Source organism: Numida meleagris, chromosome Z (genome assembly GCF_002078875.1).
Source record: "Numida meleagris isolate 19003 breed g44 Domestic line chromosome Z, NumMel1.0, whole genome shotgun sequence".
Lineage (NCBI taxonomy): Eukaryota > Metazoa > Chordata > Aves > Galliformes > Numididae > Numida > Numida meleagris.
In genome coordinates, this window is record NC_034438.1 from 45,858,120 (window position 1) to 45,883,109 (window position 24,990).

The following is a 24,990-nucleotide window of genomic DNA, read 5'->3' on the forward strand; positions in this document are numbered from 1 at the left end:
TTAATTATATGCAGACTAACTGCAGTGCTGACAAAGCCCTTGTGCTACAGAACATACTAAGAATGTCATCCATATGGGAGGCTTTGATAGTGATTGCTGGGTAATAAAGGCTTACTTAGTTGAAGTGAATAATCAAAGCCAAAAATCCAGTAGTAAAATAGTGACAGAAGGCAGTGCATTAGCAATGACAAGCTGTGTGTGTTTTGAATTAGGCAAAAACTTCATCTGTGGCTCTACTCTTGATATGCTCTCCTTGACAAACAAGATGCTTTTTCTAAGAGATACAGCAGCTGAGTTGCTTGAGGGTGACCAAAAAAACATGATACAGCACTTCCCAAGAGAGCGTTCACTACTTACAACCGTGCAGAAGCTCATCTTGAATGTTTGTGAACTCGAGCAAAACAAATTCACCTCCTTTTAGTACTGCTGTGAGAGGAAGAATGGTGTGTAAGAAGCTGTCATCCATGGTGATCTCAGCAGTGACAATTCCGGAGCTGTTCTAGACAGTGTGTTGAAATTTGTAATTTGTGTTAGAGCTAGAGCAAAGAGTGGGTGTTGTAGTGACAAACAGTAGAACAGAGATTTTAGGAGAACTCGTATGTCAGGCCTATTTTATGTGTCCGGTTCTAAAGATGGGATCTAGACAAACTGGCTTTTTTTCACTGGGTGTACAGCTTATAAAATTTTAAGCCTGGCTTCTGTATTGACTTTGTAAATTGGTAGAGGTGAACTAAAACATAATTATAGAATCACAGAATGACTTGGGTTGGAAGGGACCTTAAAGCCCATCCAGTTCCACCCCATGCCACTCAGTAGGTGGTTGCACCCAGGGCCCCATCCAGCCTGGCCTTGAACAACTCCAAGGATGGGACATCCACACTTTCCCTGGGCAGTGCCTCACCACCCTCTGAGTAAAGAATTTCCTCCTAACATCTAATCTCAATCTCCTCTCTTTGTGCTATCACTATCAGATCATGTGAAAAGTCGATCCCCATCTTTTTAATAAGCTCCCTACAAATGCTGTAAGGTATGTATTAAAGGAACATAGTAAAGGTAACATAACAGCGTGTCTGCATTTAGAAATTGTCTGGTGTCGGTTCCATAAGTGTAGTTTCTGGTTGTTGGCAAGTCATATTTTAGTCAAATACTGGCAAGTATGGCACTTTACAATATCGGGGCAGCAAAACCTAAATCCTAACAGTTCTGTAAGATTTTAAAGCTGTAGATTTTTGTTCAGATCTGGTGATGCTGTCTTAACTTCTAGCTTAGTGATGATATTTTATATTCTTAGGGATGCTGCCTTTCCATCTAATGACAATATAATTTTGCAATAATACATGCAATGTTTGTTGTCAAGAAAAAATAATACCTGCTGCCAGTCAGAAGTTTTAAAAGTTATGTCAACTGTTTGAATATATTATGGCCAACAGCAGTATATTCCTTGCAATGAAAATATGTGAGATATACTGGAAGACATTTGTAGATTATTGAATGTATGTTTCGTACATTACACTGCTTTCTCCTCTCTTGCTTGCAGATCTTCTCTGAAGTATCATATACACCATTGTTACCTCTGTCTTTAAACTGATGGGTAAGGGCAAACTGCAGAGCTGTCCCTTGTGATTGCTGCCTATGCATTCCTTGTCTTGGCAGGGACATCCACAGTTACATATAATTTCTGGCACAGTTTTGAGTGCTAGCAATTCTTTAATTCTCTCTCTCTAAACAATCATCTAACTTGCTTTTTGCATACCTTGTCCACCCATAACTTGGTGCTGCATGTAGTACCTTGCATTTTCAATGCAGGAAATCTCCCCAGAAGTCACCTTTCTTCTTTAGTTCCTGTGCAGTTCGTACTGAAACAGGCACATGTTTTACACATGTAGCTGTAATCATCTTCAATCCTTTCTGACAGAGAACAAATTACAGTAGTGTTCATTGGTTATCATTTACTGGAATTCACAATTGCAGAAAATTTCTTTAAGTTTCTGAAAAGAATGTGGTGAAAAAACTCAAGGCTGTCAAAACTTGAAAAGGATTTGATGGTAGATGGCATCTCATAGGACAGAAATTGAAAACACTTACATTTCTTCTTTGGGTAAAACATTACAAAAGGCCCAAAGGCAGAGCTATACTGTGCATACTTTGGTCCCAGGAGAATGTATTACCTTATTAGCATTCATGGCTGTTGCATTACACCTTCTTCATCTGTTTAGCAAACTGTAGCGTAGCTAAGCCTGTGAATTTCTTGGCTTTCAGAGTGTATTACTTGTATGTATTTGAAATATGGAGCTTAATCAGAACAGTATATAGATCTGTTTTCTTCTTTAACTTGAAGCAGATGGACTCAGGCTGCAGAGGACTTCTTTATGTAGCATCTCTTAGTAAATTCCTTCCCTTCAGCATTCTTAGCAAGGATAGGTACAGCTTGATTGAGCTACTCAGGTATTTTCTACATTGCTGGGTCTTGTGACCTGCTGCCTTCTTCCTGAAACTTGTATTGGTTAGCATTTCTTGTACACCTTTTGACACCTTTCATTTCTGACTCCCAGAAGAAATGATAACCACATCGGTTACATTGCTTCTTACATCTGTGTATTATGCTAATGGTGTTCTGAAGGTGCCTTTACACCTTTTTTTCTTTATTACTGATTAAGTTGATCCATAAAAAGACAGGCTGGAGGTGGTGTTCAGGAAGCCTGACATTTTGTCTGGTTCTTCTGTCGCCCTGTTTTATTTTTCACTCATCCAGAATATAAGACCTTCTGGTCCACCAGGGCTTCTGTAAAATACAGATCTTTGCTTCAAGCAGTAATTAACCATGTTTCTAAATACATTCTTGTCTGCAGTTTGTCATCATTCAGTGGGTCTCGCTTTGAGGTCAGTTGTTATGCCCCAGTTAGCAAGGAGATTACTTCTGATGGATGTAAATAATTCTTGGTTTGCTGTCTTTCTGCATTCCAAAGGACATGTAACCTAGATAAGAAGTCTAAGCTTCCTACACTGATAGTTCTCCCTCTTTTGTGAAACTGCTGTAATCTGCTCTTTGCTGAGAATGTTAAAAATCCTTTTGTTCATCTTTATTAAGCATTTAGTGCGCTAGTACATGTGTGTAGTAAAATCACTTAAACCAGAACTCTGCTTTTATCAACTGTGATATTTGTTTTGCTTATGAAAGATTGCACCTTGTATATAGTGATCCTCTTGGAGTCCTTTTTCATGTGGAACTTCCTTGCTGTTTTATTCTTCTGATATAACCACATCCAGCACAATTCTAATTTTGAGAATGTTGTGGTGGTTCTGATTATATAAAATGAAAAGTCTTTCATTTTCATTCTAATTTTCACACAAATTCAGAATTGGAGTATGAGTGCAAGTACTCGGTATTTGTGTGATTCAGTATGACTTCAAGTACTCAGCATTTGATAAAATTAATCCTGAAATGATCAGTAGATTTGGCATTTCAAGGTTGTGAGGTTACATGGGTTACAAAAGTCTTCTTCAGTCGACTGAAAGAATCACTGCTGGCCACCTCATCCTTCGTTGTTTCCTTTTTTGCATACCACGTGTACTTCAGGTCCATGCTCTGAAGAAGCTGTTCTGTTAAACTGTGCAATAATTCACTAGCATTCTGTAATTAAAACAAAAAACAAAAAAGTCTCACTATATTATATATGCAGAGGTGATATTGTCATTGAAATTAAATTTGGATGCTATCTTAGAAAACATATTTTCATTGAAAAAAACTATTACATATGTGAAGACTAATTAAATCCATAAATAAACTTTATCTACTTAAATTCATTTCATGTGAAATATTACTTGTTGCCACCCTGCCTCACTGACTTTATCTAAAACAGAATTCTCAGCTGTAATTTTTGCCTTTAATCTCAGCCTTCCCACTTGTCCATTTTTACTCCTTTCCCAAGAGCCTCTCTAGGAGAATAGGCAACAGTTCTTCCACTTCACCCCTGCTTTGTCTTTGCATCTCTTTCTTTGAAGTCTAGTTGTCTTGATGAGAAGCCTAGTGCGTGGAGGGTAATTTGGGTGTTCATGTGTCGACTATATGATGATCTGAGCTTACTGTCTTCATAAACAAAGTAGTTAACTCACCACTGATCCTCATGTTTATTCTGAGCTAGTAGACAGTGTAAACAAAGACCTCATTTTTAAATAGAAACTCTTAGGTGATGAATAAAATAAGTTCATAGATCCATTGTTTCAGAGGTTAAATTCTCCGTTTTCTTTTAGAACATAAATGTCCCTTACTCCTCGGTTGAATTTGCTTAGTTTCAGCTTCCAGCCTTGGAATATTTTGTCATGCCCTTCCCATGAAGATAGACTATAACCCTCTGTCAGGAGTATCTTATATTCACGTAAGTGCCAAAATACTCTGCATAAATTACTTCTCAGCCTTCACTAACCAGGCTGAGTAGATTAATGGCTTTAGAAATAGAGGATTAAGAAGCTAAGCACGTACAGTTTAAGTATACCAGACAATCCAGTTTAGTTCCTATAACTAACTTGCCTCATCATTGTTTATCAATTATTCACATTTTTTGCTAGTGACAGGGAAATTAAGTTTGCCTAACAGCTTAATTTCTGCAAACCACATAGAATGAAACTGATTGTGCTTCGAAATTTGAATCCATAAACAAGTAAAAGAAAAAATGGATGATTTTAAAGCTCATACAAATTTTTCCAGGCCTGAGGAGTTTTAGGATGTAGATTTTCTTTTTGCATGGTTGCTGTTTCTGAAAAAGTCAAAGATAGCTTTGGTTACAGTATGCTCTCTGTAACTGTACTGTACTTGTATGCACTGGCTACGCTTAATCCAGATAATTTTTGTTAGGAACATAAATTCTCTTATTCAGAGAAAATTAGTCTGAATATGTTCCAGCATTGTTCGTATAATCTTCACTAATAACAAATGTCATATGAAGAAATACTTTTGAAGAGTAAGACAAGGCATCTCAGATATTCTTGTGACTAGAATATGTTTTTTGGTATAAATAAATAAGTAGTGATTTGTTTTTAGCTCGATATCCAACAAGTGTCTTTCTTTCTGAAATGTTTACAAAGTGAACAAATCTGTTCAGAACTTCAATAAAGACAACTGATGCTCAGCTTGTAAATACGTGTGAGGGCAGCTAGAGCTTGCCACGTTTTAGTAATGAGAATGTTGTTCCAGCTTTTTAGTCATTGTTTTTGGGGGTGTTTTGTGTATCATATGGTGTGTTTTGTTTCATTTTCTTTCATTCAAAGATTGTCTACATTATATTTTAGGATTATTTTTGAAAGTATTTTGTGGATCCTGGATTTTCATAAGTTCAAAAAAACTGGACATTCCATGGAATAAACTTTTCCAGATAGTCATTAAACACAAAGGGACTTCTAGTTTAAGGCAGCCTATCAACTGCAAGTTGTGGGATGTTGAGAGAGAGTGCTGGAACTTCGTTCAGCCCTGCTTGCTCATACTATGTTCTTATGCTTCTGCCCAGCCACTGCCAAAGTAGTTAGAATCGAAGGGCTGTCCCCACATAGCAGTTGTTGTGTTACTATGATTGACAGCCCTGTCGGAATGGTAAATCATTTGTATGTGAACTAGCTTTCAGAACTGGGCTTTGTTACATGAGGTACCAATATCTACCTTCTGTGAATCATATTTATGGAAGAATTTTTAAAACTGCACCTTTGTGGCCCTGCAGTTGTGAATAGTTAGGATTCTGGCCATTTAGAGGAGGAAAATTAAAAATAGGTATTCGGTGATTCCATACTTACTTACCCTTTTTGACTACTTGTTCTACTGCAGAGGCTGGGTGTAAGGCAGGAATAGATGATTTTTGTTTGCTGTCCTAGTCCTTCAAGTATATTGCATTGCAATGAGATAAACCAGCTGTAATGTGTATGTATCAATAAGAAATTGGAAGCTGGCATTTAGGGGGCTGTTTGATGAGCGTATCAGACACTCCTGTGTTTAGGAAGGATGTCATGAAGGGACATGAAGGTAAAAGTAGAACTGAAGAAATTTCAGCATCTGGGAGCCTTCTCAGCCAGTACTCCAGACACCATGATATCTGAACTGTTGCCTCTTTGTTATGTCTGAGAGGGGATGGCGCAGCTTGTGATACTCACTTCTAACACATAGTGGCCTTCCTGACGAAGACAGTGTGCCATCATAAAAAGCCTTCTGGCTTGTTGTTGTTGTTCTTCATGGAAAGAGCACTCAAGTAATAGGAATGAATGCTTTGTTTGATTTCATCTTCTTTTTGATATGTAGTCCCATGAAACAGCATTCTGATGTTTCTTCAACAGGAGGAGATGGCAGAACTCAAAGCACAACTTTACCTACTGGAAAAAGAGAAGAAAGCATTGGAATTGAAACTGAGCACTCGAGAGGCCCAGGAGCAGGCTTATCTTGTCCATATTGAGCACTTGAAGTCTGAAGTGGAAGAGCAAAAAGAGCAAAGAATGAGATCTCTCAGCTCAACCAGCAGTGGAAGCAAAGATAAACTTGGAAAGGTTGGGAGTCAAAATAAGTTCCAGAATCAGCGCAAAGATTATTTATTGTGTTTTCCACTTCTCTACAGTAATCTTTAGCGTGTTAATCGTTCTGCTTTTCTGTCAGTACGTTCATGTCCTTTCTCTATTCTCTGGTAGTCAGGTGGTTCTGTACACACTGTAACTTCTGAGCACTTTGCAGAATTACTGTTAAGCCTGGACAAAAATAACTTTGTCATTTTCAGGAGTATTACAACAAAGCCATTCTTCACAGGCTATTCTGGTTGAATGTGATATGTCTTGCTTTTTGCTGCTTACTGGAAACTAATAGTGGAAGAGAGTGGAAGAAAGGGCAAAACACTGTCCTCCCCAAATGCTAACCATGAAAAATTAGATGCCATTTCTATGAAGCAATTAGAGCATTGTAATGACAGTCTCTTTTTGCAAATCAGTTTGTAACATTTTGAGAACTAAGACTTTTTTTCCACTTAGTATAATATAAAAGAAAAAAATTTCTTCATTGACATTAATAATTTACATGAAGAAGTAGTGATACCTAGAAAAATTGTAATCCTGTTCTTCTGGTGCTGTGTCCACAAAAAAAACTCTGTAGTGTGTTTTAAAACAACATCTGGAGGTAGTGCATAATTGTTTCTTTACTTAATTGTGTTTCTGGCAAAACATCATAAGAATTACTTGATTCAAGTGTGATAACAAAAGTAATACAAGGCATCAGAAGTTATGCATGCTATACTAGAATTATGCAAATCAATGAACTATAGTGGTTTAAGAAACCACTTTAGAAGAGTTTGTGTGGTGTTGATTAGCAAGTCCATTTCTTGGTGTATTTATGCACTGCTGTGTTTTTGTGATGTTAATTTCACCACCATTTCAAAAGAAGCTGCGATAGAGATTTTCAGTTTTCCCATTAAGACTCAAATATGATCTTGCCTCATTTCTCAGGAATGCAGCGATGGCACCGCAACACCGTTAACACTAGCAGAGCTGAGACCATACAACGAAAGTGAACTGACAGCTGAACTTACAAACGCACTCAGGCGGTAAGCAGCTTCCTTCACAAGAGATGTGACTTGTTCTGTAAGTCTAAGGGAACATTTAATTCCAAGCCCATACTCTTACCTACAAATGCTTTTAGAACTGATTACAGACTTCACCTCTTGAGAGGGAAAAGGATCAAAGTTCTTCTAATCTTCTCTTCTCTTTTGCTCTTGTTCTTAACTTGATAAAAGTCCATCATGCTCAGTTCCGTTCATAGAATCAAACAGAATCACAGAATTGTAGGGGTTGGAAGGAACCTTTAGAGATCATTGTGTCCAACACCCCTGCAAAGCAGGCTCTCTACAGCAGGCTGCACAGGTAGGTGTCCAGATGGGTCTTGAATATCTCCAGAGAATAAGACTCCACAACCTCCCTGGGCAGCATGTTCCAGTGCTCCCTCACCCTCACCATGAAGAAGTTCCTTCACATATTGGTGCGGAACTTCCTATGCTTCAGTTTATGGCCATTTCCCCTTGTCCTGTCCCTACAGACTGCTGAAAAGAGGTAGGTCATGTCCCTTTGACTCCCATGCATAAGACCTGCAAACACCTATTGAGCAAAACCACTACACTCCCTTCATGGGATGTCGTGTACACACTGCATTTGCACTCAAGTTGCTAAAGAAAGTTGAGTGCACCCTAGGTACATTTCTGTGGAAGGCTGTTTACCACAATTTTCCAGGACTGTGGGATGTGGCTCATTTTGAACCTCTTCTGTTTTGGTTTTCTCCTGCCCCCCTTCACCCGCTGGCAGTCCCATTGCTTACTCAGAGCAAAGAGCATCCATGTGGGTACTTCTGCAGAGGGAAGGTTTGTGGTGGGGCTGGGGAAGAGGCACGCGCAGCCAGCTGGCCGCCCCGCCTTGCCTCCTCTGCGCTGCTTTGCATTTCCATGCGAGCAGCATGACATGAGCATGAGTGCCCAAGTGTGCCCATCCCTTTGCAGCAGTGCCAGATCTGCTGCACAGTTGGAGCAGAGCTATCCCACTCAGCTGCGCTGCACCAGGCACTGCAACAAGCACCAGATGGGGCAGAACCTCTCTCCTTCTTTCTAAATGTGGAGCACTTTACCAGCCCTCGTGGTAGCAGCACTACCGGTACATCCTGCAGCCCTCCTGCTGCTGGTGGCACCTCCTTCCTGCCACTTGCTGCCCCAGTACAGCATCCTATCACCTGCTCCCGGTCCCGTGCTGGCCAGACTTTGTGGCACTGAGAGCAAGCTGCCCCGTCCCTTAATTCCCCTTAAAGTTTTTTAAAATTCAATTGAACTTTATCTTTAAGAAATGCTTGAAATGTCAGGAAGTTTGTTCTGTATTCAAACAAGAACATGAGACACAAAGCAGCAACATAATTTGCTTGAGGGCATGCAGAAAACCTGTAATAACAATAGGATTTGAATTCTGATCTTTGGCTAGGATGGGTATTTACAGGTTAGAACCTGGGTACGAGTTAAAGCAGTGGAAATTGTAGTGATTTTCATGACTCAGATGCTGCATTTGCCTCCTGAGTATGTAAGTGGAGCTACAATTTGATTACAAAGAACATCGTTGTGTGAAGCATTAGCCTTCCAAAGAAAGAGAAAATTGATGTCTTGACAAACTGCTTCTATGAACAGCCACGTCTTATCCAAAGCTTTCAGTTGCACATTAACTAGGTGCTTGTTTGTGCAGCCCCAGCTATGGGGTAAACTCCATGATAAATACATACACTGTTTAAGTGGTTGTTTGAGTACTTGTACTTTTTGTAAGACAGAATTATACAGTATATAACTAGGTGGTTGTATTTTGAACCTGTCCAGAATGCTATTAGGAATTCTGACTGGAAAGAGTGCATTTTGCTTTTCTGATGTTTGCACCCCCTTAAACAGTGGAATGACCTCTCTGGCAGCTCTGGTGTTTCAATCCTGAAGTGCTTTTACCATAGCTTGCAATGTGCCTTAGGGACAATTACACCTGAAAGACATTAGGTAAAAATGTAAGATCATTACACTGCAAAATCAATGCATCTCATACCATTGGCTTAATAGTCTGGCAGTAGCTACAGGCTTAGTTTCCTTGATGCAGGGAACGATGTTCTGTGGTTAAAATAATCTAAACCGTCACTTGCATGTGGGCGGATAAAACCCATCAGCAAATTCATTTGCATAGTCATTGCTCAGAGCCCTGGCCTCTCCATATCGCTCACACTCCTTACTAGTCCAGTGAGCAGCTCCGTTGGTATCTTCTATTTTCATTCAAACTGTAACTTTTTCCTGTTCCTGTTATTTCTTCTTGGATTTTGAGAAGATACCAGTGACCTGAGTTAGTGGAGACTTGAATGAAGTCATGACATGTGGTTTGATGACAACACAGAGGAAAAAAAAAAAATTGCTTTATCTACTGTGCCTTAATTTGATTAGCATGGATTTCCAGCCAGGAGCCTAGCAAGCAGTTCGTCAAGCAGAAATGCGGAAGAAAAATAATCCGATTAAACTGTACATAAATTCTGGAGTGAAGGCTCTCTGTGTAATGGAAATATGGGTGTACTAAATGTGATTGCTACTGCCAGTGGGGCTCAAGCATAGTTACCATGAACTGTGTGGACAGCATATATTTTTCCCAAATCAGGGTCCCAGTTGAGTCTGAGTTCTTAGTCTTCTTATCCTGAAGTCTTCTGTCTAAAAATTGGTAGAAAGTCTGTCTAGCATGTGTAGAAAGCATACCGGAATTTGCTTAGCAACAGCTGTGCTAAAAAATACCAGAAATTCTTAGCTGGGGTACTGGAATAAATGGAGCTACAACAATGAAAATCTTACCATCGTGGATCCACAGAAGAGCTTTAAAAGTAATTGAAGTGTATTCTCCTCTGCACAAGTGCTGCTACAACACAGAATGGCCTTGGAATAAAGATTCCAAATGGAAACTTCTGAGATAAAATGGATTTAACTGCTAATTTCCTTAGAGCCTGCTGGCCTGTGCTTGCATGCTCTGGCTCTGTGTTTGATCCAGGGGATCCTGGTACCTCCTGCTAGCACCCTCCCACCACCAAAGAACTGGAATCAGGATTAAAAAAAATAATAATACTTTGTGCGGTAACTGTGTTTCCTGGTGGGGTCAGGAGGAAGTTATGAAACAAGTGAAGCCAAATCTGCAGTTCAGAGACAATATTCACATGCAGATGTTTGGGAGTATTTCAGCACTGGTTGTTATTCGTGAATGCAATTAGCCATTGATCCTGCCTGTTGTTCCCACAGGCAGTAGGTAGGGGCTCAGAGGATGGCCAGCAGCTGCAGTGTTAGGAGACTCAAACTTATGCGATTCAAAAATCCATTTGCTTTTGGTTCTTTCTGTCTGAGAGGGAGTGTGATGACAATCAGCAGACCTGCTTGCTACCCCTCTTCCTACCCCATCTTCACAGAGACAAAAGCTCTGGCAGCTCCCCCTCCACCTGCTGCTTTCCCATTCTGTCCTTCTGTTTGTTGCTGCAGAACTGTCAGGTTCTTCTGAGTTAATTGAAGTAGAGTGAAACCCAAATAAAACAGCAGGATGCAGTCATCCTTTTGATTTTGGGGTAGTTTGGAAGCATTTGGATGTTCTTAGTCTGCAAAGAGCTTTGCAGCACAGCAGCCTTATCTGCAGAAATAGCCTATGTTCTCTCTGCAGAAGCGGATTTTTTTCTTAAATCTGGAATCCAACATTGTGTCATGAAGCTCCCTAAGTTTCCAGGGATGGTGCCAATCAGAAGAAATTGAAGGCAGGAGCAATTCTTTGTTTACTGTTTCATAACATATTTGTTCTAATGGACTCAGGGTTCCCCTTAGTAGTGTTTTAGCATTAAAACCCATCTTCGGGCTTTCCACAGAAATGGTTTTTGTTACCCATGACCACTACATAACCAGTAGAAATAAAAGTTACCTGTAAGTTCCATGTTGTAAAGATACATCTAGGTTACCAACTTAGTGGTGTTGCAGGCTTTGATGGCCAGTTTAGAGACATGATCCAGTCCAGGCAAGTATAAATACTTTCTACCAATCTAGCAATTTTGTTTTTCTCATTCTCCTTTCCTAGTGGAATGATGGAATGTCATGAAAACTCTTAGTACCATTCTCTTGAATATGACACATCCACAAACAAACTTGTTGGCAGGGAATACTTTATTCTTGAGAGAGCAAAAATTTATTCCCAGCAGCCTGATGGCCTGGCACTGACAGTTAAGTATTTGCCAGAGGCCAGTTTTATGAGAGAGGATCTGGTCTGAATGCACCAAAGTCAGGCATTACAGTTTCTGAGGGAGACCCTGAAGTGAGTGCTCTGCTCTGTTCCAGCAGGGGAGTTTGGTTGTATGAGTTTGTAACTTAGTAGGCACGTTCAAGGCTGTAAATGCATTAGATAGGGCATGGAGGAGGCAATAAGAAAACTTCCAGATAGGAATTTGTTTTAACAAGGTGATAACAAGGTTGATGTAATGAATTTGTTTATTATTTATCAACTAAGTTTGTTCATTCTGTGAAAAAATGGCCAAATTGGCAAGACTGAAACATTTTCCTCTCCAGTTGGTAGAAGGTCTCTAACTGTTGAGGTGTACAGCCTCAATGTTGGTATTGTCTGTTTCTTTTTTTTTTCTGTTCTGAGTTGTATTTTGTGTATATATTTAAAGGGTCTTTTATAAGCATTAGAGTATTTTGGGCAGGAAGGATGGTAACAGTCATGGCAGACTGGTAACAGTCATGGCATGCATAACCCTGCTTGAATAAGACATGATTGTGAAGGGAGGCATGTGGTAAGAGTGGGCTTATAAAAGTAAAGAGACATGGTCAGATTTTTGAGTTGAATGTCTGATTGCAACTCTGAAAACTCCATTTGATAATTTCCAGGTGTAGCAGAAATGCTAAGCCATGGCCTGAACCAGTGATTGAGCACCTGGTGGGAAGGCAGGGCCAACCAAGGGGAGCTCAGGTGCAAGCAGTGCACCTGAGTGACTGGAAGGAGTGGAGCCAGCATCCACCCCTTCCCAGACCTCATTTAAGGGTTGGCAGTGGAGGCAAGAGCATCTCTTGCTGTAGATCCCTGCCTACCTGAGGCCTTCCAAAGGTAAGCAGCTCTTTTCCTTCATTTCTTTAGCTGCTGCATTTGGGCTCGTTCTCGTTTGCTGCAGCCAAAGATTTTGCCACCCCGCTGTTATGGTGGTACTTTCCCTCCCATTATAGCCTTACACCAGGTAATGTATCTACATCAACTGAAAATGGAGTTGGCAAATGTTCCAAAAAAATGCTGATTTTTTTTTGGCAGTCTTGCAGCCTGTTCTCAAATTTCAAAATGGAAACAAGGGCTGCTTATTTTTTGCTCTTCACGGGACTGTGTTTAGCCAGTGAATCAAAATACATAGTATTATTTGCCATCACTTGAGCTGGCACTGCACTATGCCCTCCCTGTGCCCTGGTTTCAGCTTAGATAATGTTAATAGCATGCTGATGTTTGGCTCTTGCTGAGTGGTGTGTGCGCTCCTGGGGCCAGGCCAATCAGTGGGGCAGAGCCACAGATGGTGTGGAGTAGGGGCCTGGCCACAGTGATAGCTGCACCAGGCCATATGAGGCCCACAGCCTGCGGATTGGACGTGCCTGCTCTAGTAGGTATATCAAGTAGGATATAGAATTGTGTCTTACTGTAGTAGCTTCTGTCTGGTTTACTGAGACACAGCAGTGTTCTTTGTAGTCTTAGGTCCTTATGCCTGTATGAAGACCACGACCCTGTGTTGTGCCAGACGTCTTGTTTTGGAGAGCAACCATTTAAACAGAAAGCTGTGCCAAAGCATGGCAGTGATTATGTCCTAGCATTATACTTGTCAAAGTTAAATCAAGACACTAGCCTTTATTTTAAACTTTCACAAACTTAATGTGACAGCATCTTAGCTTGGCATGTTTTTAAGGGTCACCCCTATTTTCTTGACGGATGGATCCAGTAGTAGGTCTCTTAAATTCAGGCCCATCTTGACCATCAGTAGGGCTGGTTCTTGGAAATGAAAAGAGGAAGGCCATCCTATTGTAATTATTCAGATTGAAAATTAGTCTTAAAAATCGAATCAGGAACATCCTCTTTCTTCTTGGTCAGTGGAGTGAACATACAGTTGAGAAAAATGGAGGAATAGGGGGCAGTTTGTCATGAATGAGCTACTGGGAAGTTTTTTAGTATTACCATCCATGCCCTATCTGGTGCTTTTTGCCAAGTATTTTATATTTGCTTATTCCTGATCTCTTGTCATGTTCATAAAATGGGGAAATACAGAACTCTGACATGGATTGTGGTCATTGCAAATTTCATGGATCCCTATTTTGTGACAACAGTCTTCTGTTGTGGTTTCCCTTGGCTGCCTGAAGGGGTCAGAGGGCCTGGTGTGCCTGTGGAAATTCCCCTGGAGAGCCCCACTGAGAGGGTCGTTGTGAGAGAATGACTCACGGTGATATAAGGTTCAGGCTCCTCAGAAGCGCGTTGGGTAGCTATTTTTGCTACATGCATTACAGATAACTGTAATTTTTTCTTTATTGTTCATGTAGAATTAGTAGTTCTCCTTACCACCAGGTAGGTTATCACAATTGTCACAACTTCCCTGGGGCCTCTTTTCCTGTCCAATTGCTGGTTTGTTTCCAGGATCATTTCTGGGCTGTCAGTGGTGCTCACTGAATTTTGAGACCTACTCAAGGTACCTGATGAAAAAGTATCAAAAAGGCAGTGCCATTTTAAAGTGTTCGCCATCTTCTTTGTGGTCAGAAAAGGATACTTTTGTGTGGGTAGCAGTCAGTGTTGGTGTTCTCAGGTCCACCAGTGCCCAAGGAGGTGAACCAGGAAGATGCAGCATTTTGGGAGGGCAATTTTTAACACTCTTAGCATTTGAGTTGTGCTGTTCGGTGCTTCTTAAATAAATAAATCTGTTACATGTTTGCTGGTTTCTGCAGCAGGCAAGTCCAAACCCGTGAGGCAGGCATGCTTGGGAATTGGCCTGGGGATTGTGCATGCAAGACTGACATAAGATGTTAGATTAAATTGCTGATGAAAGGAGAATTTATCTGCATTCCTTTTGAATGTCTAGCTGTGACCTCGTGGGGAAAGAAGACTTGAATGCCTAGAAAAAATAATTGTGTGTCACCCTGTTCAGTTGGACCTGGAGATGGCAGAAAGAAATGATAGTGTGCCAGGATATTGGGAAAGGGGCTAGGAGCCAGTCAAGGGAAGTAGAAGGCATGGGTCTCCTGTTCTGTGGAATTTCCCCTCACTTCAGCAGGCCCCAGTGCCTGGCCAGCCAGTGTGGGCAGGTGTGTGCGGGAGCCCTGGGGCCCTTTTTCCCCAGAGCCCCCTGCCATCCTGCTGCCTGGGATTTGTTGTATGTGAGCAGAGGGGCAGAGACTGTACTGGAACTCAGGGTGCCCCACTGACTTGGGTTCAGGAGTTTGAAGGGCTCTGCTTTGTAGCAGCAATGCTTCCTGGGGGGGAAAAAGATGCTCCTTTGGATGGTGAGACATAGGATAAAAAGCTCCCAGAGGCTCCCAACTCCTCAGCCCTGTTCTTACCTCCTGATCTGGAGAGAGCTTGTTGTTCCTTTCTCACTTCAGATTTTGTAGGTGCTCTTGACCCCAATGCAAAGGAGCTATAGCTTATGCTTTCACCGGAGGGGAGTTAGCTGGGTGCACTCCATGCCATGGGCAGAAGGATCAGTTCTCTGAATGCCAGGGGAAAGCGGCTTCCTGTTTGTGACATACGAGAATTCTGTGTGAGATGAGTAAGTGCAGGAAAATCTGCCTGGGAAGATTTCTGGCATATAAACCTGAAAATGCCTCAAAAAGCCCAGGCAGGAGAGAAAATAGAGGGTGCTGAAGATCTCACTTAGATTATTCTGGGCCAAGCATGGTGCTGTATGGAGGCCAAGTTGACAGAAACTTCAGAAATGTACCCTATGTTATATGTATGGCTCTGGCAAGATTCCACCTTCTGTCCAGTGGTAGCCTTGAAACTAGATAAAACACTCACCCCTGTCAACTTGCCTTTCTATTAAAACCATTCCCTAACTCTGAAACAAAAAGCCCTTGAAAACTGCTTAGCAACTGCCCACTGAATGTTTTGATTGTGAAAATATAAAACAAAAATCTTTCTTACCAGCATATTCTGGATTCTATTGGACGTACTGTTTTAGTGGATGTCAGAATAGGCTCTAGGCCTCCAAATACACTTATTCTGAGTTTTTTTTCTTGGAAACTGTAGTCAAGGGTTTCCCCAGCTGATTTTCTAAGTGTCCTGCAGCATAGAGTCCCTGTGCTGGAAGTGAACCATACTCTCAGATCATTAGCTTGTTCTCTTTTCTGGGAACACATGCTCATTTGCTTTGTGCCCATGAGGTGCTGTGGCTGTGTTTTCTGCCGTTCTACCTGCAGTAGCTAATTGGAGGAGGAACTGGTGAGAGAAAAGCTGTGCTGACTGCAGCACAAGTCCAGTTGAGGTGTGAGTTGGGGGATCATACTAGTAGTGTTTTCCTAAAAATGTTTGCCTCTGCTCTCCTTCCATCAAAATATGCACATAATTGCCTTCTCAGGCTTCATTCTTTTCTGTACCACAGCCCGGGTGTAGGGCAACAGTGTGTGTTTGGCATGCAGGCTTCTCCACTAGGTTCCTCTCCGGACTCTGACAGCAGAAAGCCATGCCGCAGCTGTAAGACAGTCCTTAACAGGATGTTCATGTGGTGGCATGAAATGCAGTTACACCCCTGGTTCACAGTTTTGACACTTTCTCATCCTGGAAACGATTCTGCATATGACTAGGTCTATTGTTTTAAAATACGCTGTTTTATTAAGCCTGTAGGCTTTTAAGGCTGATTCTTCAGATCACAGAGCACAGCCCTGCCAAAAAGGACCTGGGGGTTCTGGTGGATGACAAGCTGGACATGAGCAGCAATGTGCCCTCACAGCCTAGAAGGGCAACCGTATCCTAGGCTGCATCAAAAGCATGGCCAGTAGGGCAAGGGAGGTGATCCTGCCCATCTACTCTGTGCTGGTGCGACCTCACCTGGGGTACTGCATCCAGATGTGGAGTCTTCAGTACAGGAAAGACATAGACCTGTTGGAGCACAACCAGAAGAGGGCCACAAAAATGATCAAAGGGATGGAACACCTCTTCTATGAGGACAGATTGAGAGAGCTGGGGCTGTTCAGCCTGGAGAAGAGAAGGCTCTGGGGAGACCTGAGAGTGGCCTTTCAGTATCTAAAAGGGGGCTGTAAGAGAGAAGGGGACAGGCTCTTCAGCAGTGTTTGTTGTGACAGGACATAGGGAAATGGTTTCAAACTTAGTTAAAGAGGGGAGATTTTGACAGGATGTAAGGAAGAAGCTTTTTACAATAAGGGTGGTGAGGCTCTGGAACAGGCTGCCCAGAGAGGTGGCAGGATGCCCTGTCACTGGAGACAGGCTGGATGGGGCTCTGAGAACCCTGATCAAGATGTGGATGTTCATTCCAGAGGAGCTGGACTAGGTGACCTTTAGGGGTCCATTCTGACTCAAACAATTCTATGATTCTGTGATCATGCTGATTTGCAATAGCCATCAGGAAAGTGAAGTGGTTGTGGAAATCTCATAAAGACAGCTAATTCTGTAATGCTTCAAAGGAATGCAGAGAGCACCTCAGAATCCACTGTCACTTGTTTGCTGCCAGACTAAAGAATAAGTTCTGGAAAGGCACAAATGAGGACAGTTCTCTGTCTAAGCAGAGCTAGTAAGTGTTAGAAATGAAGAGAGAACGGTTAGCATTATGAGGATGGGAGAGCAGGCACTAGCAAGTACTCTTCCACTGACCTCAACATCAAGAAAAGGCAACAGATCTGTCTGGATCTCATCACTACACACTAAGGAATGCATGTGTCCAAGTGGTATAAATCTACCTTTGGTGCACCCAGATTTGTAGCGTTACCGCCTGTTACCTGTGTAGGTCGGGGGCTTAGAGCTGGCATCTGGGAGTTGTGTAAGCAGCTCACAGAGGCCCTGAGTGTTAGCGCTCTGCTCACTGTATCTTTGGCCAGCATCAGACAAAGGTGTTGCAGGACAGATTTCAAAGAAAAAATCTTTTGATGCTTTAATTGAGTTCAGACAAAACGTGACTGGTTGGAAGGCGTGGGTGCAAAAGCAGACAATGGTTTTGCCAGATAACACTCACCTTAGCAGCCAAACTTCACTGTGCGTGGGAAGTTCCTCCAAGCCTTCCCCACTGCATTTCTTTCCATGTGTTTTTTGTTACCCCCGGTGTGTCAGGGATCTCAGCTGCCATGTGCTGTGGCTCTGCAGGGTTCTTTCCCTTGGGACTGTACATCGTGTTTTCACAGCTATTCCTTTTCTCCCATGTAATGTTGCATTGACCAGACAGATAGGAATTTTAGTTTTTCCTCTCCCCAAATACTGCAGATGTTTTTCCATGCCCAGCCACAGTCCAGGACACTGTGCTACTGAGCCTTCTCCATAGCCCCTGTCTGAGTCCTTTGGAGCTGACAGACACCTAATTCACACCACACGCAGTCCCACATGATGTGGCTCTCATAGCAGTGCTGCACACATTGTCTAATGTGCCTGAAGGGTGATGGGGTGGGTCTTTTCTTATTTGTCTTCAACTGCATGTAAAAACTGGTTTAGTTCCTGTTTTCTTCGCAGAAAAAAAATTTCAAGGGTACACTGTGCTGAGGCATTCCATCAGCTGAAATGGAATGTAAAGGAATAAAATTTATATTTGAAGTGCGAGGAGGTGAGCTTTTAACTCCTAAGGAAAAAGATTGAGGAAATTGAAAATAGAGTGCATTACTTCAGTGAAAGGACGTGTAAGGAATATTGACAGTTCTTCATCACAAGACCTCTCTTCATCCTGGCCAGTACATTAGCATCTGTAGCGTGTTAGAGTATTTCCCTGTACATTGTCAAGGCTGTTCTGTTGCTGAGGCAGACGGACACGGCGAGATGTGCCACGTGCTGCAGTGTCTGGCTGTGTCTGGCTGTAGGATGTTGCCGCGGCTGGGCCAGCCCAGGCACTGCAGGCAGTGAGCAGGCAAACAGCTTCTGTGTGGCCTCCAGGAGACTTTCGCAACACGTAGGGTTATAAGCTCGTGTCCAGCTCTCCTAGAGAAAATTTCTTGGTGGGCTGACAGGGTAACTTCAGTGTGGAGAAGTGATTGTCTTCCTCTGTACAAGGGAGTATTTGTTTCAGTTTGGGATGAGGTTGCACCCAGCTGTCAGGCTTCACATTCTGCCCTGGCTTCAGTATTCTCTCTCAGCACTGCACTGGAGCAGTGTGGTGCCTGCAGGCACGTCACTTCCCAGCAGTAGCCTGGCAGCTGCCCTGTAAGCACTGTGGGGGCCGTGCCCTTATGCTGTGGTGTGTGAAGAGTGCTCACTCCTACATGACTCCTGCAGCCCATGTGGTGGCCTTGTTATTTAAACAAAGTCCAGGTTACTGACTTAGCCACACTGCAACAAAAATGAGGAAAAACAAATCATTGCAAAGTGGTTCAAGGCTGTAAAGCAGAGGCAGATACTGCTATAGGGTTTGGCATTACAAAATCTCTCTTGTCCTAGTTTAGCCCAACTCTGTGGCTTTTTTTCCCCCCCCCAAATCCACTGTTTTCTCTCTGGACTGCCTGTGCCATGAGGAAAGGGCCCCCTGGTCTCTGCACCAACATCTGGGGTGAAGAGGGAAGGCCTTGTGTGTGCGGCTGTGGGCAGCTGCCCAAAGGAGGCCCCGCCTCTGCCACCTGCCCCATCACCGCGGGGTGCCTCTAAGAGCCACCTGAAATCTTCCCTAGAACTTCTGTATTATTCACTTTTCTTTTGCTCTTAGAGATTTGATAAGATACCTTACTCCCATTTTGGCACACTTCATGTAATTAGGTTTTGGTTAGTAATTTGTAACTATTTGAAGTATTAGTAATTAGATTGTGTTGGTATTTTAAACCTCACTACTGAGGTTTATTTGAAAGAGTTACCGATAGAAAAAAATTCCTGTGCTCATTCTTCTGTATTTCTTGTGCTTGACCTTTTCTGTCTGTTCTCCCCTCTCTTGTTCTTATCTTTCTCTTCTTCTCAATGCTATATGAACTGGACTTGCTGGCTCCTAGGTAAACCACTGATCTACTGTAATTCACACTGTAGTTTAGATCACTTGGGTAAATTGGAGATCATAACTGAAATCAAGTGACATTGCTCTCCATCTGTAGTCATTTCTAAATAGAGATTTATTTAGTAAATCAAGCTTAAGGACAATTCTGGTATGCTATTGTTAATCAAAATTCTTATGATGTGATCATCATCATGCTTGATTTCTCTTCAGAGTTCGTTGCCTAAATCAAGACATACAAAGTGACCTGTTCCAGGTATCCTTAAAAAAATACGCTAACTAGCAGTCACAGTGTGATTTGGTACATACAAGGCTGTGACCCACCACAGAGGTTTCTTCTCCTTTTTGTTTGCTGCACCTCTGAGCCTGTATTCTAAACCAGTGAATTTTATGAAGTCATTTTTTGGAAAAGCTTAACATAATGACTTTGTGCATTGTCTAAGTTATATTAAATATTTTCATCTGTAAACACGACTCAGGAAGAAATCTGATTACCATTCATGCTTTTGCAAGCTCAGGTGTTATTTCTGTTTTGAAAATAGTTTTCTTCTTCCTTTTCTCCTGATACAGAGAGAAGAAGCTGAAAGCTAGAGTGCAGGAGCTGGTGAGTGCTTTGGAGAGACTTACAAAAAGCAGTGAAATCAGACATCAGCAGTCTGCAGAATTTGTTAATGACCTGAAAAGGGCAAACAGGTAAAGGATCTCCCAGTAGATGGATGCACAATTGATTTTATCTTTTTGCTGTGTTCTAGTAATGCACTGTAATCCTCACCATGTCATCACGACCATTTCTGGATCCTTGTGTTCACACAAGTTGAATCCTGAAGGTTAGACATGGAGGAGGGTAAAACCTCCCAGCTAGGATGCTGAAAACTACATAGCTAAAAACAAGAGTGGAGGGAACAGGTTAGTCTTAACCAAGTTACTAGAAAATGCAATATTACTTAAAGAAAAACCGAAGTCCCTCCATTTAATCCAATTCTTCCAATTCTGTTACTTTGTTTAAATTTGCTCCTTTTTCTCTGGCTCCAGCCTCTTTAGCAAACCAGCTTCAGTAATCACACTTAAAATTTGTTGCTCAGTATGTATGTGCGGGTCAACTGAGAATATGGGTTGTAGCTGCCTTTCCTGCAAAGAGTGTAATTATACTGACAGTGTAATTTTCATTAATAAGTTATTAATAAGTTACACTAAGGAGAGAAAGCCCTTGTGGTGAGGAAGCACCTGCCTCAAGCTCTCCTGCTGAACCAGGTGGATATGTCAAAGGTATTTATAGATACATAGGAGATATACAGAAGATATTTAGTAGCTGACAAGTTAGCACAAGATGTCATACTCTCATGTTAATTTTTAAATGCAGCTGTTTACTCAGTGCTGGATTTTTGTAATCAGACTCTGGCCACAAGAGAATAATAAAGCATTACATGTGTAATCTTTTAGTACAGCATACAAAGTCTCATATTTAGTATACCAAGTCTTTATATTGAACCATACTGAAATATTTTTGAGTAGCTAGTTTACTGGTAAAGATGTGTACTTGCCCAAAGAATGTACAGAGGTTAGCACTGCTTAGCACTGATCCATGTTTGGATCAATGAGCTGTAGATCAAATGAGTTTTAAAGCTCCAGTAAATTCCAGGAAGAGGGACCAGATTTTTGAGGGCCCTGAAGAACGTGTTTTGCTTATGGTTGGGTGTGGGTTTTTGTTGTTGTTGGTTTTTTTGGTTTTTTTTTTTGTTTTTTTTTTTTTTAGCCAGCTTTTTTGAATGACTTTGTATTGCCTTGTATTTTTTTCTAACAGCAACTTGGTAGCAGCGTATGAAAAAGCAAAGAAAAAGCATCAAAATAAGCTGAAGAAACTGGAATCGCAAATGATGGCCATGGTGGAGAGACATGAAACACAAGTCAGGATGCTCAAACAAAGAATAGCTTTACTAGAAGAAGAGAACTCTAGACCACACGCAAATGAAACTTCACTTTAAATACATCTCTTTCAAAGATCTTAGTGCTATCACAAATTTCTTTATTTTGGAGGCTGGCTTTTCGGTTGCTTCATTGCTGAGGTCTGACTTACCAACACAGGCACAGTTCAGCACCATCTCTCAGATCTCAGCTGTCCAGCCAGGAGTTATGGGGATAATCTAAACATTAGCTAAGGACCATTTAATAATGTAAAATGGCAGTGCCTGAATAATCATGCTATAATTATGTGCATTGTCTGTGTCATTATGTCTATACTCACAGTTTCTCTTCCATTTTATGTCCTATGGATGACAGTATCACACAGGAAAATACTTCATGTTGATAGGTTTTAATTTGGGCAGGTTGGAGGTAATCTGAGTTTTTTTGATTCCTGAGTCCCTCTGCACACAGCTGTACTCAGGACACATTTAGATGGTTAAGCCATCTAAACAGATGGCTGCAGTTCAGGAAGCGGATAGGCTTATTTGCTTTGTGCTCCACAGTAGCAGTACTGTTAAAGTGCAGATAAGGTAGGAAAGCTGCTTCTGATCTGGGGATGGAATTAAACAGTTTTTAAAATACTCGAGTTGCATCTCCTCAGGGGATGGTTTATTTCCTATGAGTCTGTAAGAGGGCTAAAGGCTGTAAGTTTTACCATGCCAGCTAACTAGTCTGCGCCGAGGTTGGTTCAGACATTACAAGCCATCTCCAGGTATTTACATTGCATGGTGTTTGTTTGCAGCTATTTTGTGAAAGTTGAGCTTTCTTAGAGTCAGGACATTATAGCCAAGATCTTCTGTAAGAGGCTAGGCCATCTTTGTCACCTGTAGAGATTGTAGTGCATCTTTCTTCTGTCATGAGGTAGAATGGCATCTTTTAATACTTTTAACCAAAAAAGGTACTTAGTAGAAATGTACCTTTTAAAATTGAATACATATACACCAAACTATGAATGTGTAGGTGTATGGATATACAGCTCCAAACAGAATGTGAATGAGGTCTTCATACAGCTTCATAGGTTAACTTTTGTTACTTCTACTGTTTTTTTTTTTTTTTTTTTTTTTTTAAGCCACATCATGTTAGTGCATTATCATGTGAATTGAGAGATGTTGGCCTACTGTGTTAAGAGGAGCATGGGGATCGGGTTGATTTCTCAACAGAGCAAAGATGGGAGACTGCCCTAGTTCCCATTTCAGATGGATTTTGTCTTTTTCTTGACTTAGTACATAAAACAATTTCCATGTTTACATTTGATTTTGTTTGGCAAAATATTAGCATTGTAAGCCTGTTGCTGTTACTCTTGTACTTTGCATTTTTCAAGTTCAGTTCTCTCCAGTGAATCAGACTTCAGGAACTGTCCATCATTGTTGCCTTACATGTTGAGTTGCACCTCAAGTTTTATTATATGTAGAATTACAATAACTTCTCTCATTTAGTCCTACAATTTCTAGTTCAAACAAAATATTTTTAGAGGATTGGTTTTATCTAGTAGTGTCTTAGGCTTACAGGTGTGAGAATTTGTGTTCAGAATATGGCATTGTTGTTAAGTGTTGATTTCAACTGAATCTGGAGCAGTTTGTGTTCATGACACCTCTGATTTCATTACTGACATCTCTGTTTTACTTATTGACATGTATAGCTGAGAAACTCCTAAAGCATGCTGAAGGTAATTTCTATTCTATTCTGTTGTAGCTGCCATCTTCTTCCTTTCTTAGAGTAGTAATTATTTCATACTTCTCCAGGGTGTGATAGATCAGCAACAAAGCCAGCACCCTAAGTGGTTGATTGCAGGAGCACATTAAAACAATGCTGATTTCAAAACTGAGTTGTAGGTGGTGATGCCCTGGGGTTGGCTTAGATCAGTCCTCTTCGTCAAGCTACTTGTAATTCTGAATTTATAATGCAAATGGATATTTTTGAAACCAGACTATTGAGGAATTAAATATTGTTGCTGTTTTTGCTACATGTCCCAGTTTTCCTTGGTCCGCAAGTTTCCTGTCAACAGCACTTCTAGTTTTTGCCATGTTTCAGTGGTAGCTGACCACACTTACATCTGAAGAAATAAAAAGTACACAGCTGATCATTTCCTGTGGCATTTACAGTTTTGTCATCTTGGATCTAGAACACACATCTAGTGTAAGGTCATCTCAAATTGTCAGAGTGAAACAAACCTTTCTCTTAATTAGACAATACTCTTGCATGGGCTTACCTTGTGCCCCATTTTTCTGTTCCATGGTAGCTGAAGAAGCCATTAAGTTCATGTAATACAATAAAGCTTAAGGCATTTGAACCTGTCTTTACATGAAAGATGTACATTCAGAAGCACAGAAAGTTGCAGTATTCCTCACCATCTTCTTAAGGCCTAATAATTTGCTGATTCTGCACAAACTGAATGTTGTTTTACTACGTTTGCTGTGCATCTTCCCTACCAACAGTGCTCTAAAAGTGTTCTAGAATAAATTATAAGTCATTAACTATAAGTAAGCCACTTCCCTTTTCTTCCCATAGGACTCTTTGCTGGAACAGCAAGATTGCCCTAGCAGCAGCTGTAATTTGCCAAAACAAAAGTTACTTTGCCTAAGCCATCAGCTACTGGGGAAACTGATATCACAGCAGTTAGTTGTAGCTCTGATTAAAATGGCACCAATCCTGTGACTAAATACCAAGAATCAAGTTCCCTTTATGTAAGTGAACTACTAGCACAACAGTGTATGGACAAGTATGTATTAACCACTGACACAAATCACCTTGAGTGATCTAACACTTACTTTACCTAACACTTGTTGTAGAAGTAATATATTTACAAAGGAAGAAAAATAGTTTCTCCTGGCAAGAACCACATATGTTGTTCATTCATTAATCAATCTTAGTGTGTCTTATTTTCTAAATTGCTGGAGTGCATGAAACTTTGTATTTCTGTGTATTTGGAAAAATACTTTTTTTTTCTAACTAAGCATATAAATCTTCACCAGCTTGAATGTACTATTAGCGATTGCAAAGCACATATGACTAAAATTGCATTAATGTCAGTATTGTTCTGCTGTTTTTATTAGGAGTTTCTCATTTAAAACCTCATTTAATATTGTACCATACATTGTAATTTTAGAATCTTTTTGCCTTGCTGAGTTAGCTTTGAATGTGTTGCTGCTTTTTAGTCTCCTAGCCCCTGTAAAATAGCTATTTTGTGTTTATTTGATATAGAATTGTAAAAACTGCATTTATTTATACAGAGACATTTATAATACTTATTTTACAAATGTTCTTATATTCTGAATAAATTTCTAATGCTGTTTCTTTTCCTTGGGGTTTCTTTACCATACCATTTCATCTTACTGATCAGAGGTTCTGCTGAGGGGCACCACAGA

At 41.1% G+C, this 24,990-nt stretch overlaps 1 protein-coding gene and 1 long non-coding RNA gene across 8 annotated transcripts in view; one reads left to right on the top strand and one right to left on the bottom strand.

Moving 5' to 3' along the window:
• The window catches only part of MCC (mutated in colorectal cancers), a 204,196-nt gene extending 179,273 nt beyond the window's left edge, over window positions 1-24,923 (top strand). For 6 of the 7 annotated variants that reach the window (XM_021380993.1, XM_021380992.1, XM_021380995.1 and 3 more), the window contains 4 exons: window positions 6,316-6,522; window positions 7,465-7,562; window positions 20,234-20,356; window positions 21,465-24,923. In XM_021380993.1, coding sequence (XP_021236668.1) covers window positions 6,316-6,522; window positions 7,465-7,562; window positions 20,234-20,356; window positions 21,465-21,645 — 609 coding nt within the window. In that variant the 3' untranslated portion in view covers window positions 21,646-24,923. Of the gene's footprint in view, window positions 1-6,315; window positions 6,523-7,464; window positions 7,600-20,233; window positions 20,357-21,464 lie in introns of those variants that run through there. The other variant, XM_021380996.1, reaches the window with a different exon arrangement.
• On the bottom strand, window positions 2-21,493 carry LOC110389921. Its single transcript, XR_002433449.1, has 5 exons — window positions 20,436-21,493; window positions 17,723-19,017; window positions 15,099-15,272; window positions 6,136-6,351; window positions 2-3,631 (listed from the first exon to the last, which is right to left on the bottom strand). It is a non-coding gene; the product is annotated as an uncharacterized LOC110389921 (long non-coding RNA).